The sequence below is a fragment of the Staurois parvus genome, unplaced genomic scaffold (assembly GCF_062004578.1).
Source record: "Staurois parvus isolate SC_StPar_1 unplaced genomic scaffold, SC_StPar_1.0 ptg001227l, whole genome shotgun sequence".
Taxonomy (NCBI): Eukaryota; Metazoa; Chordata; class Amphibia; order Anura; family Ranidae; genus Staurois; species Staurois parvus.
In genome coordinates this window covers 304,013-318,645 of record NW_028319023.1, presented here as the reverse complement: position 1 = coordinate 318,645, position 14,633 = coordinate 304,013, and the positions used below count along the sequence as shown (strand labels likewise).

At 50.5% G+C, this 14,633-nt stretch overlaps 1 protein-coding gene across 1 annotated transcript in view; it reads right to left on the bottom strand.

Moving 5' to 3' along the window:
• Positions 1–14,423, bottom strand: part of LOC149438005 (receptor-type tyrosine-protein phosphatase kappa-like) — a 197,632-nt gene extending 183,209 nt beyond the window's left edge. The window contains exon 1 of the mRNA XM_089660339.1: positions 14,279–14,423. Coding sequence (XP_089516465.1) covers positions 14,279–14,420 — 142 coding nt within the window. The 5' untranslated portion in view covers positions 14,421–14,423. The remainder of the gene's footprint in view (positions 1–14,278) is intronic.
• Between the last annotated feature and the right edge of the window lie 210 nt (positions 14,424–14,633).

Below are 14,633 nucleotides of genomic sequence, written 5' to 3'. Positions count from 1 at the left end.
CATCAACAGTGTAGAAGTTTGGCCATGGGTTACAGAGTGACAACTGTGGAAGCTGCTTGCTTCTAAGTCAGGAGTGCCGCCTTATGTTGAATTCACATGACCATGGTCTCCGCCTGTGGTGCAGGCATCAGCGAGCGCTGTTTCAGTGTCCCCGCTTGGGTGTGTTAAGCTCCACCCACAACTTGGCGTAGTCAGCAGGATACACCTCCTGTTTGCACTTGACATCAGCTAATAAAGAGACCATGGCATGTAGACAGAAACATGACTAGACATATGAAAGGAAGTGTGCCCAGCGCATGATCAGTGACATCAGAACACACTCTGCCTAGTGATTGGCTGTTGTGACTGTAGCAGCTGGATATATGTGCCTGGGTGTGGGAGCACCCTGCCCCCATCACATGAGGATTGTAAGTGGAGACTCTGTGGGGATGTCATGTACAAGCCTCCCCTGAAGAAGTGGCCTCTGTGGGAGGATCCAGGAGTCTATGTGTTAGATTCTGGTCTGCAGTTAAGTAACATTAAACCATTTTTATATTAAAATAATAAACATGTTATACATACCTGCTCTGTGTAATGGTTTTGCACAGAGCAGCCCTAATCCTCCTCTTCTGGGGCCCCACGCTGGTGCTCCAGGCTCCTCCTCATTGGCATGTGCCCCCATAGGAAGCCACTTTCTATGGGGGTACTCGTGCTTCAGAGATCTCGAGGTGTCCTGTCTGCATCCATTGACATAGATCATGAGGGTTGGCCCCATCCATCACTCCATCGACACAGCATTTGCTTGATAGCAGTGGGAGCCAATGGCTCCTGCTGCTATCGATCTGCCCAGGGAGGAGGGAGACATCAGTGAGAGCCGCTGCTCTTGTGCACAATTCTGGATTGGGATCAGGTATGTATAGGGGTGGGGAGGTTGGGGGCATCCTGCAGCACAGATGGTTTTTTACCTTAATGGATAGAATTCATTGAGGTAACAAAAAACGTTAAGGCTTTAGAACCACTATAACCCATTGTTGCATTGAGGGTCAAGATACCCTACGGGTAAACTGTGGTACCTACAGCCACTGATAGACTGATTTCTCACCGTGGGCCTGTTGTTTGGCATGTTAAACTCCATTATTTCAAATGTCTCCAGGCTCTGGAAATCCCTATCAGCTGGGCACAGATGATTTCCCAAGGTTACATCTATAGATTGGGGGTGTCAGACAACGGATATTGTAGATATTATTGAAGTTTCTCCTCGGGAATCCCAGTTGGTCTGCAGGTTGAGCCTTGATTCCCTAGTGTTTGTTTGAGCCCGGTCTGCCCCCTGAGGAGGGAAAGCAAATTAAAAGGATGCATCCACCCTTTTTGGGTTCAACAAGTGTCTTTCTTGGCCCAGGATGACAGCCCATCCCTTACCACTACTGAACAAGAGTTTTGGTCTCCTCCAGTGCTTGGAGCTGGAACATTCTGATGAAACCTCCCCCTCCTTGGAGGTGGGCCAGGCCTGACTCTCCTACTGCTAATGAGCTCCATTTTACTACATTGGTACCTTTTGTGGATGTATAATCCCAGATCTGGGAATTACAGTCTTCATCCGAGGGCAGTGGCATAACTGATGTGTCCTCTCCTCAGTCGCCACTATCTGATCAGCAGATCCACGATCCCTGGGATAGCCAGGTTTGGTGTGTTCTAGAGCAGCCTTTTTCAACCAGGGTGCTTGCCTTTTAGTTACACAAAGCCACAGAGTTGGGATCTCAATGGGGTAGACTAAAATGTATGTACAGGGGGGTGGGAACTCACTGGGGTAGACCAAGGTATGTGTGCCGGGGGGTGGGAACTCACTGGGGTAGACAAAGCAGTATGTGCAGGGAGTGGGATCTCACTGAAGTAGACCAAGGTGTGTTTAACGAAACCGGACCCCGACTGCGCTAGGGTATTTCCGTTAGACTCCCGTCACATATCTCCCCTTTCGGCAGGAGACTAACGCAGGAGTAAATCCCAGACGAATGGACTCCGAAGTTAGTCTGTACTTCTAGTCCCCCGATGCCAGCACCCACACAGTACCCAAAACAAATTGTCCCACACAAAGCATTACTCACCCAGCCAACCTCTGCCTCTCTCGTAGAACATACCCGCCGCTGGGGAGAAGTACGGACTGGTCCTTCTCCCTGAAGTCCTCTCAGCCGCTGGGGAGAAGATAGGGTGGCTGGGCCGGCTCCATCATGCGGTGGGGGATCTGGGCCGACTGCCCAGCATCCCTGGGGTATCCAGGTGGCGACTGTAGTCTCATCCACTTTGACTTGATGGAAATCCCCCAGTGTTTGCAAAGTAAGGTTGACATCCTCTTGTCCCAATGCCAGACCATTTTCTGGGGTTGTGTCAGTGGCGACCGAAGTCCCATCCACGGATATCAGCTCAAGCTGCCGTTGTGAGGTGCCGATTGCATCCTCTTCCTGTAGCTCCTGCGGTGCTGATTGTTGTGGGCAGAGGTCAACCACGCCATGCCCTGATGCCAGCTCAGCTGCGGGAGATGTGCCGGCTGGTTCCTCCTCAGCAGAAAAGTTAATCAAATCCCCAGTCTCTGGAACTGGTGTATGGGGATAGGGGTTCACCATCTCCTGCCCGTGGAACTCAGAAGATGTTACCAGTGCTGGGCAGAGTTCAGTAATGTTTGGCCCTGTTGCCAGGTCTTCTGTTGGAGGCTTACCAGGTTGTTTTTCCTCCAGAAAAGTCTATCAAATCCCCAGTCTCTGGGATTTCCACTGCCGATTCTTGGGCATGCTGCCGAACATGTTTTAGTAGTTGTGTCAGGGACCCCAGATCTGGCCGCGATCGCGCACGGGTTTGCGCATGCGCGGTATGCCCGGCCGCACTAGCGTGCGAGCATTGTGACCCGGGCACGACGGCAGCGGCGGTCGTGCATGCGCACTCGCGATCGCGGACACGCGCCTGGCACCAATCAAAGCCCAGGGCGCCCTATTTAAAATAGGACAGGTCTGTCTTCTAATTGCCATATGGTCTTACCTGTATCCTGTGTTACTGAAGATTAGATTACTTTGTTGCTGACCCTGCATGACCTTTGATGTGCTGACTGTTTCCTGCTCTGAACCTTTGCTTGCCTGACCATTCTCCTGTCTAATGGTTTTGATCTTCTGTTACCAAACCCAGCTTGTGACCAGTTTATCCTTCTGTCTGCTGTTTTTTACTGTGCTGCCTCCACTGCTACCGACCCGGCCTGCCCAACCCTGCTCTTTCTATCTCGTTACATCAGACTCTCACCTGCTATACACCTCCGGCAAGTGCTTCTACCACAGCTGGGTGCACCCAGGGGCCATGACCTGGTTTTGGCCTGCTCCAAGTCCATCCCCACCATCAGGGGCCCTGGTGAACAAGCAGGTCCCCAACAAGTTGCCTGTATGCCCTTTCCAGATGCAGTTCTTTCTTCAGCAGGTATTCCAGATCTGGTTCAAGCTCTGAGACCCCTGTGGGACCAAACATAGCCTCTCTGCCTTCTTGCAACTCCTCCAGGGTAGTGTCTTCTTCATCGCCAAACACAAAATGACCTGTAAGGCTCTCTCACAGCAATCCAGGGCCACGGAAGTCATATCCCTCAGGAGAACATTCTGTTGTCACCCCTAAATATTCCTGCTCTGCGTACCATTGCAGAGCCCGATATTGGTTGCCAGCTCTATCTCCTGCTGGACTAGCCTGTCCAACTCAGTCACCCATTGCTCCTGGGGTCGCTCTCCCAGGAACGGAATCTATAACTTCCGATGGTCCTGGCCCGTTCCCCTGGGGTTGGATAGCACTTGCCCTTGTCCATACCAGCAACCTGGAGGGCTCCTCTCCTAAGGACCCTCGAAATCCGCTGCCTGAACTCCAGGTACTGATCCGTAGACACAGTCCTGGGGTATGTTGCAAGAATGGTCTGCAGCAGCCCTGGGAACTCTGATGCCAGGTCCATATCTCCCCTGGGGTGAATGATGTCTCCTTTCCTCATCTTGAATCTCGGTGGTGGCTTGGACATGTTCACAGTTTGGAAGCACAATCCCACCGCTTGCCACCAATGTAAGGGAACCGGACCCTGACTGCGCTAGGGTATTTCCATTAGACTCCCGCTTCCCTGTCCGAACACAGATCCACAGACACCACCGCTGACCATAGAGGATGAGACAGCACCAGGCTTCTTAAGACAGGAAGTCAACAGCTTTATTTTAACACAAACACAAGATATATACACAGGGCGGGGCAATACAACCAGTAACAAGAAACACATCAGCAGGCAGTCCCACCAGGGGGAAGGGCTGCCAGAAACACCCCCATCAAACCAAGACACACAATAGAACAATGGAATACACCACTTGGCAGTAGACAATACAGGAACACATGCATCCCATAATAGTTTGCTGGCAAGCAAGACACAATAGAACAATGGAACAATGAACAACCCCACACCCCACCTATACATGTCCACACAATACTAGGACATTCCACCCTGTACCCCTAACAGGCACAGGGTGACTCACACATAATGGAAATATGGAGAGCAGAGACAGAGGTTTCCCCACCTCTTCAAAGGGGGCTGTGTTCCATGGGTCCCCCACTAAAAGTCACTCCCATCACAGTGTGTGTGCGGGGGGTGAGATATCGCTGGGGTAGACCAAGGTGTGTGTGCTGGGGATGGGATCTCAAAGGGGTAGACTAAGATGTCTCCTAGATTGTAAGCTCCAAGGAGCAGGGCCCTCAAATCCCTCTTGTATTGAACTGTATTGTTACTGTATTGTCTCCCGTTATATTGTACAGCGATGAGCAAACTGTTGGACCCATAAATCCTGTATAATAATAATAATTATTATTATACAGTATTTATAAAGCACCAATAGTTTGCTCATCGCTGTACATTACAACGGGGGACAGAACATGTGACAGAACAATACCAATACAATGCAAAACATGAGGGGTTCGAGGGCCCTGCTCCTTGGAGCTTACAATCTAGGAAGGAGGGGATAGTGGTACAGGAGGAAAAGCTGTGGGGGATGGAGTGGTAGGAAGAGTGGAGGAGATCGGCAATTAGCAGGGGGCGGGGTAGGCTTCCCTGAAGAGGTGGGTTTTCAGGGTGCGCCTAAAGGAGAGGAGAGTAGGTGATAGTCTGATGGATTGGGGTAGGTAGTTCCAGAGGATGGGCGATGCCCTGGAGAAGTCCTGGAGGCGGGCATAGGAGGAGGAGACCAGGAAACTAGAGAGAAGGAGGTCTTGTGAAGAGCGGAGAGTGCGTTTTGGGTGGTATTTGGATATTAGGTCGGTGATGTAGTACGGGGCAGTATGGTGGACAGCTTTATACGTCAGTGTAAGCATTTTGAATTTGATCCGTTGGGCAATCGGAAGCCAGTGGAGGGATTGGCAGAGAGGGGTGGTGGAAACGGAGCGGTTGGTAAGGTGGATGAGTCTGGCTGCCATATTCAGGATAGACTGAAGCAGGGATAGCCTGTGGTGAGGCAGGCCAGTGAGGAGGAAGTTGCAGTAATCGAGTCGTGATATGATGAGGGAGTGGATGAGCTGTTTAGTGGTTTCTGGGGTTAGGAACGTGTGGATTTTGGCGATGTTGTGGAGGTGGAGTCTGCATGAGTTTGTTAGCGATTGGACTTGGGGCTGGAAGGATAGATTGGAGTCAAGAATGATACCAAGTACTCTGGCTTGCGGGGTGGGCCTGATGGTGGCATTGTTGGACGTGATGGAGAAGTCAGTGGGGGGAAGGTGTGTGGGCTGGGGGGAAAACTAGGAGCTTGGTTTTGGAGAGGTTCAGTTTAAGGAAGTGGAGTGACATCCAGTCTGATATGTCGTTAAGTAGACTGGTGATTCGGGTGGAGACTGAAGGGGTGAGGCGAGGGGTCGAGAGATAGATTTGCGTTTCGTCAGCATAGAGGTGGTAGTTGAAGCCGTGAGAGTGTATCAGTTGGCCAAGGGAGGAGGTATAGATGGAGAAGAGAAGGGGCCCAAGGACAGAGCCTTGAGGGACCCCGACAGAGAGGGGGAGTGAGGGGGAGGTGGAAGCGTTATAGGTAACGCTGAAGGAGTGTTGTGATAGGTAGGACAAGAGCCAGGAGAGAGCAAAGTCTCTGAGGCCAAGGAAGTATAGTTTTTTTTTGAGGAGGAGGTGGTCGACTGTATCGAAGGCCATGAAGAATAGTGAATAGTGGCCATTAGCTTTGGCGGTTAGCAGGTCGTTGGTGAGTTTAAGTAAGGCAGTTTCGGTGGAGTGTAGGGGAAGGAAGCCGGACTGTAGGGGATCAAGGAGGCTGTTGTTGTTGAGGTGGGAACTCAGGCGATTATAGACTAAGCAATCAAGGAGTTTGGATGTAAATGACAGCAGGGAGATGGGTCTAAGGTTGTTCAGGTTGGTGGGGTCCAGGGAGGGCTTTTTGAGTATGGGAGTGATGTGCGCGTGCTTCAGAGGGGAGGGGAATGCGCCAGAAGAGAGGGAGAGATTAAAGATGTTGGTGAGGGAGCGTAGGATGGAGGAGGAGTGAGGTCATAGGAGTTGTGGGGGGACAGGGTCGAGGGGGCAGGTGGTGAGGTGGGCTTCAGAGAAGACCTTAGTGACCTTCTCAGTGGTGGTAAGGTCGAAGGAGTGGAGTGTTGAGGGGGCTTCAGTGTGAGGGATGTTAGGTGGGGTGGAAGTCTGAATAGTGGTGAGGCCAGGGGAGAGGGGTGTTGAGGGGGTTACCACGTGAGAGGTGAGGAGGAGGTCTGGGCAGCGGCGATGTCCCTGCAAATTGTATCAATCTTGTTTTTTAAGTGATTGACAATCTCGAGGGCAGTGAGTGAGGTGCTGGATGGAGGTGGGGGCGAAGAGAGTAGAGAGTTGAAGGTAGAGAAGAGCTGGCGAGGACTGGAGGAGAGAGTATTGATGACGGTCAGAAAGTAGGCTTGTTTGGCAGCGTGGAGGGAGGAGGTGTAGGTGTGGAAGGTGGATTCATAGCGGGTGAACGCTAGTTGGGATCTGGTTTTGCGCCATAGTTGCTCCAGCGCATGACTGCGTTGTTTGAGAGTTTTGGTATGATCAGTCTGCCAGGGCTGGATGTATAATAATGTAGTAATAATGTATGTGCAGGGGGTGGGATCTCACTGGGGTAGACCAAGGTGTGTGTGCAGGGAGTGGGATCTCAAAGGGGTAGACTAAGATGTATGTGCAGGGGGTGAGATCTCACTGGGGTAGACCAAGGTGTGTGCGCAGGGGGTGGGATATCACTGGGGTAGACCAAGGCATGTGTGCTGGGGATGGGGTCTCAAAGGGGTAGACTAAGATGTATGTGCAAGGGGTGGGATCTCACCGGGGTAGACCAAGGTGTCTCTGCAGGGAGTGGGATATCACTGGGGTAGACCAAGGTGTGTGCTGGAGGTGGGATCTAACTGGGGTAGATCTAGGTGTGTGGGCAGGGAGTGGAATCTCACTGGGGTAGACCAATGTGTGTGTGTGTGTGTAGGGGGGAGATCCCGGGGGTAGACCAAGGTGTGTGTGTGCTGGGGTGGAATTCCAAAGGAGTAAACTAAAATGTATCTGCAGGGGGTGGGATCTCACTGGGGTAGATCAAGGTGTGTGTGCTGGAGGTGAGATCTAACTGGGGTAGACCAAGGTTTGTGTGCTGGGGATGGGATTTCACTTGGGTAGACCAAGGTGTGTGTGTGTAGGGGATGAGATCTCCCTGGGGTAGGCCAAGGTGTGTGTGCAGGGCGTGGAATCTCACTGGGGTAGACCAAGGTATGTGTGCTGGGGGTGGGATCTCACTTGAGTAAAGCAAGGTGTGTGTGATGGGGGTGGGATCTCACTGGGGTAGGGCAATGTGTGTGTGCAGGGGGTGGGATCTCACTGGGGTAGACCAAGATGTGTTTAGGGGATGAGATCTCCCTGGGGTAGACCAAGGTATGTGTGCTGGGGGTGGGATCTCACTGGGGTATGTCAAGGTATGTGTGCTGGGGGTGGGATCTCACTGGGGTAGGTCAAGGTATGTGTGTTGGGGGTGGGATCTCACTGGGGTAGGGCAATGTGTGTAGTGGAGGTGTGATGCTATGGCTGGAGCATGCTCTGTTCAGCTAAATTCAAGATTGGAGGCAGAATCCACCTGGCCACATGGCAAAATGGAAGCAGATTTTACATTGTATATTAATAAAGCGAAGCTCCATCCAAAAGAGGAAGTTCCGCTTTAAGGACTGGTCCCCTGATCCCTTTTAAGGATTGGCACTTTTGGGGGCTGGGGGAGTGAGTACCCAAAATTGACAGGTACTCGCTCTCACGCTGTGATCACCTAAGCCAGTGGTCTCCAAACTGTGGCCCTTTGCTTGCCTTTATTTGGCCCTTGGTGCACTATTCCACCAAATTACCCCACTGATGGAGCACCATTTCTCCTAATGACACCAATGGGGCACTATTCCTTCCCTTTAAAACCAATGATGGAGCACTGGTTCCGGTAAATTTTTTACTCTTTATGGCTACAGTCTGGCTCCGCTAAAGCCCAAAGGATGGTAAACTGGCCCTTTGTTTAGAAAGTTTGGAGACCCCTTGTCTAAGTGATCGGAAGCAGAAGTTGTCCCCCTCCCTGTAGTCTTCTAGGAAACATGACAAGTCCCAGAAGACTACGGGGTCATTCACAAGGCACATCACTACTCGCACATGTGCAGTAGGCACCCAGCTGTGAGGCCGCAAACTGCCACAGCCGGTGCCCACACTGAAGATGCCGGTGCCGGGAACACAGAGCGGTTGGTGAAACCAGCTGCAGGGAGGACACTGAGGGATTGAAGGACAGGTAAGTGTCCGTTTTTTAAAAGACATCAGATACAGTTTTTGTAGCTGCTGACTTTTATTTTTTTTATTTTCAGTGGCACTGACCTATAAGGAAGGATATGTATATTTGTTCTGAATATATTGTACATAGTGCTATTCTCATACTGTGTATATGATGGACGTGTCACATGTTGTACTCACCTATACAGGTAACAGTGGGAGGAGTCCACTCCTGGGAGGTGCGGGGGTTGTCACAACTCATTGTGTAATATGGAGGATAATATCCAGATTTACACCATACTGTCACTGATTCTCCTTTATAATAATACTCATAGTCTGTGGAGAGACTGTCCACATGGTCTATGGTGGGCTTCTTACACTGAGCTGTGGAAGAAGGAGATAAAAGCAGATGATTATACATGATATACAGTGTGAGGAGTAAAGTGATTGTGTGTGATGGACGGATCCATTGATGGGACCTTTCAGTGGTCTATGGACCATGGTCTGACCTCCTCATTATGGGAGGTTCCTGGGATCTGTCTGCTCCATACGGAGGGCTTCCTGCTGGATGTTCTAGTAATGACCTTCACAGAAGAAGAGTGGAGGGGAGTTGTGATATGTGAGGAGCCATGACCTGGGACATGTAGGGGACTGAAGGGTACATTCTATTCATGTTTCCTTTCAGGTTCTTAAAGTGATTGTAAAGGCTCGAGAGTTTTACCTTCCTGCATTCCCTCCCAATACTTACCTGAGACCCATTGTGATCCAACAATCTGCACAAGAGCCTCAGCTCTTCAGGGAACCTCACTACTCATTGGCTGAGACAGCAGCGGGAGCCATGGGTGCCAACCAGTGAGTCAATGAGGAGAGACAGAGGGTGGGGCCGAGCCACAGCTATGTGTGTGAATGGACATGTAGAGCAACTGCTTGAGAGTGCGCCTGCCTGGGTGCCCCCATTGCAAGTTTCTTGCACTGGGGGCACTCGGCGGGGGGAGGGACTAGGAGTGGCAGCGGGGGACTGGAGAAGAGAAGAATCCTGCTGCTCTGTGCAAAACCACCATATATAAGGCAATGATGGGCACAAGGCGGTTCTCTCGTTCTGTGAGGACATCATATGAAGTTCTCCCACTCTAACCACGCGTGTGCGACTCCGGGGGCACACGCGGTGATCGGTTGTGTGCTGTGTCCCTTGGACACAGCAGATTACTGAGCAACGGAAAGAGCCGAAGATGTCCAATCACAGCTGATCGCAAGTAAACAGGGAAATGCCGGTTATAGGCAGTTCTCTCCTCACGAGCTGTCACGCTGACAGAGGAGAGGAGAGCTGGTAATCGGCATTCCTCAGAGGGTGCATGCACACTGATAACACTGTTCAACAGGTAAAAAGTTTTGGGCATAAAATTAGCTAATCTTACATAATTTTGGGGTGCTGAAAATGAAAATGACCCTAAAAAATGTTGATTGGCTCTAGTTTCCATGATATATTCACCCATCTAATGACGTAAGCCATTCAAAATTATGATGCAACTTCAGCTGCATATTGCGCAATTGATACTGGTGACCAATAGAAAATGTCATGTATACTGAGATGATGCAATATTAGCCTTTAATTGCATCACTTCACTGCATAAAAGCTGCAGTATCTGTAGCTGATTGTAGTTCGTCTTTACATTTCGTTTTCTGCTTATATAGGCTACTCCGTAATGCCTCGAACTTGTGTGAATAAAGCAGATAATTTCTGCTATATCTGCGGTGAAATAACTTTTATCTCACAAAAAAGGAGGATAACAGGAATGATTAAGAAAGCCTACAACTTGTATTTTGGCTGCAAGATAGGAGACCAGGACAAGAGCTGGGCACCACATATATGCTGCAATTCTTGTGGGACGGCACTGGAGCAATGGTTGAATGGAAAAAAGGCATCTATGCCTTTCGCTGTGCCAATGATTTGGAGAGAGCCAACAGATCATGTTAGTAATTGTTACTTTTGTATGGTGCCTCCAATTGTAAAAGGGCTAAATAAGAAGAAAAAGTTATCTGTGCACTATCCAAATATTCCATCGGCAATACGTCCAGTTCCTCATGGAGAGGGGCTACCAATTCCTAAAGCACCAGAATCCTTCGTGGTTGAGTGAAGTGAGGAAGAACCTGAAGCGTGTAGTCACGTGCAGTTGTAAGAGATAGCCCTTTCCTCGAATACAAGAGAAAAGCCAAGAGAAGCAAAACCGACACAAACTGAAGACAAAACTAGTGAGAATCCTAAGTATTAAAATGATTCAACTTAGCTTATGGCTATAATTTTTCTTGGTAATCCTATGCAATATATTATGCCATTTAGGCTGTTATGTAGTCATATCACTTGCTTTATATTTGTGGAAAGACATCTATCTATATAATTATTGTGCATTATGTAGTCATTACGCCTATAGTAGAAAACTTTCCGTTTACAGAAAAACTAGAGCCAATTGACAAATTTCATTGTTATATTTGAACTCAGAATGTGAAATTCATTAAGAAATGGATCCTTTTGTTTCCAAAACTGGCAAAAAATAAAAATTTGTTGAACAGTGTCATCGGGGCACTGATGATCAGTGTGCCCTAATGATCAGTGTAGCCCCAGCAGTGCCACCTGTCAATGTAAATCAATGAAAGCTGTCAGTGCTCATCAATGCCACCTGCCAGTGCCCATCAGAGCCACATCAATGCCACATATCAGTGCCTACCAGTGCACATCAATGCCACATATCAGTGCCTTTTAGTGCCACCTATCAGTGCCAGTCAATGCCAACTATCAGTGCCAGTCAGTGCCAACTATCAGTGCCAACTATCAGTGCTGCCAATCAGTGCTGCCTATCAGTGCCCACCAGTGCTGCCTATCAGTGCCGCCTAACAGTGTCAGTGAGTGCCACCTATCAGTGCTATATGAGTGCTGCCTTTCAGTGCCCATCAGTGACGCATGTCAATGCCCATCAGTGCCACCTATCAGTGCCTCCTCATCAGTGCCCATCACTGCAGCCTCATTAGCGCACATCAGTGAAGGAGAAAAATCACTTATTTACAAAATTTTATAACAAAAACTAAGAAAAAACATTTTTATTTTAAAATTTTCAGTTGTTTTTGGTTTGTTTAGCAAGAAATAAAAAACCCCGAGGTGATTAAATACCACCAAAAAAAGCTCTATCTGTCACAAAAAAATTATACAACTTTCATGTGAGTGCAGTGTTGCATGACCGCTCAATTGTCATTCAAAGTGTGACAGCGCTGGAAGCTGAAAATTTGGTCTGGGCAAGAAGGGGGTAGAAGTGCCCAGTAGGCAGGAAGGGGGTAAAAGTGCCCGGTAGGCAGGAAGGGAGTAGAAGTGCCCGGTGGGCAGGAAGGGGGTAGAAGTGCCCTGTAGGCAGGAAGGGGGTAGAAGTGCCCTGTAGGCAGGAAGGTGGTAGAAGTGCCCTGTAGACAGGAAGGTGGTAGAAGTGCCCTGTAGGCAGGAAGGGGGTAGAAGTGCCCGGTGGGCAGGAAGGGGGTAGAAGTGCCCTGTAGGCAGGAAGGGGGTAGAAGTGCCCTGTAGGCAGGAAGGGGGTAGAAGTGCCCTGTAGGCAGGAAGGGGGTAGAAGTGCAGGAAGGGGGTAGAAGTGCCCTGTAGGCAGGAAGGGGGTAGAAGTGCTAGGTAGGCAGGAAGGGGGGTAGAAGTGCCCGGTAGGCAGGAAGGGGGTAGAAGTGCCCTGTAGGCAGGAAGGGGGTAGAAGTGTCCTGTATGCAGGAAGGGGGTAGAAGTGCCCTGTAGGCAGGAAGGGGGTAGAAGTGCCCTGTAGGCAGGAAGGGGGTAAAAGTGCCCGGTAGGCAGGAAGGGAGTAGAAGTGCCCGGTGGGCAGGAAGGGGGTAGAAGTGCCCTGTTGGCAGGAAGGGGGTAGAAGTGCCCTGTAGGCAGGAAGGTAATAGAAGTGCCCTGTAGGCAGGAAGGGGGTAGAAGTGCCCGGTGGGCAGGAAGGGGGTAGAAGTGCCCTGTAGGCAGGAAGGGGGTAGAAGTGCCCTGTAGGCAGGAAGGGGGTAGAAGTGCTAGGTAGGCAGGAAGGGGGGTAGAAGTGCCCGGTAGGCAGGAAGGGGGTAGAAGTGCCCGGTAGGCAGCAAGGGGGATAGAAGTGCCCTGTAGGCAGGAAGGGGGTAGAAGTGCAGGAAGGGGGTAGAAGTACCCTGTAGGCAGGAAGGGGGTAGAAGTGCTAGGTAGGCAGGAAGGGGAGTAGAAGTGCCCGGTAGGCAGGAAGGGGGTAGAAGTGCCCGGTAGGCAGGAAGGGGGATAGAAGTGCCCTGTAGGCAGGAAGGGGGTAGAAGTGTCTGGTAGGCAGGAAGGGGGTAGAAGTGCCCTGTAGGCAGGAAGGGGGTAGAAGTACCCTGTAGGCAGGAAGGGGGTAGAAGTGCTAGGTAGGCAGGAAGGGGGGTAGAAGTGCCCGGTAGGCAGGAAGGGGGTAGAAGTGCCCGGTAGGCAGGAAGGGGGTAGAAGTGTCCGGTAGGCAGGAAGGGGGTAGAAGTGCCCGGTAGGCAGGAAGGGGGTAGAAGTGCCCGGTAGGCAGGAAGGGGGTAGAAGTGCCCGGCAGGCAGGAAGGGGGTAGAAGTGCCCGGTAGGCAGGAAGGGGGTAGAAGTGCCCGGTAGGCAGGAAGGGGGTAGAAGTGCCCGGTAGGCAGGAAGGGGGTAGAAGTGCCCTGTAGGCAGGAAGGGGGTAGAAGTGCCCGGTAGGCAGGAAGGGGGTAGAAGTGCCCTGTAGGCAGGAAGGGGGTAGAAGTGCCCGGCAGGCAGGAAGGGGGTAGAAGTGCCCGGTAGGCAGGAAGGGGGTAGAAGTGCCCGGTAGGCAGGAAGGGGGTAGAAGTGTCTGGTAGGCAGGAAGGGGGTAGAAGTGTCCTGTAGGCAGGAGGGGTTAAAGGATAAGTTCACCTTTCATAACATGTTACCCCAATATTCAGGGTGTAACATGATATGAATAGCCCGGCCCCCCCCTCCACTCCCCCGCTTTGACAGCTAGAGGGGGATCTTCTCCACCCCCTCCCCCCACTAGCTTTCAAATTGTAAAAACATGCAGACATGTGGGGCTCCGCCTACCCGGCTGCTGCACTCATTCACAGTCCTGCCCTAGCGGCTGTCGGCTTGTAGTTCTCAATGAACAACTGATACAACGGTTTTGCCTTTCATTTCTACTTTCAACCGAATGTCCAGGAAGGTATATTATGTCCCCGATGTATAATCACACCCCCCCCCCCATGGGGTTCACTGATATCGGTTCTGATTACAATGATAGATGGAGATTGAGTTGGACAGCATCCAGTATTCCCATGTTCACTATACAAAGTGTATCTAATATACAGGGCTATGTATGTAATAAGGCCGTACAGACAGGAATGAGGTGTAGAGGGCAATGCACCAATCAGGTTTTATGTTACATCAGTTTAGATGAGTCACACCAAAGAGAGGTGATTGCTGATTGGCTGATCTGGGTTCCTGCAGTCTGTATATTGAGGTTTACTACTCACCTATACATTGTGGACGATTATCCCACCTAATGGAGGTTCCACTCTTCACACATTGTAGGGAGGGGTAGGGATTGTGATATCCAACCGGACAATTTACTGTCACTGTATCCCCAATATCATAAAATATCTTCACTGGATCCATCTTCAGTATTGTCTCCTCCGGCTTCCTACACAGAGCTGGAAAGAGATCAGAAGAATGAATTACATCTGAGGGATTTGGGTGACAATGTATGTATCTGTAGGAGGATCAGTAGGGATGAATGACCTGACAATGTATGTATCTGTAGGAGGATCAGTAGGGATGAATGACCTGACAATGTATGTATCTGTAGGAGGATCAGTAGGGATGAATGAC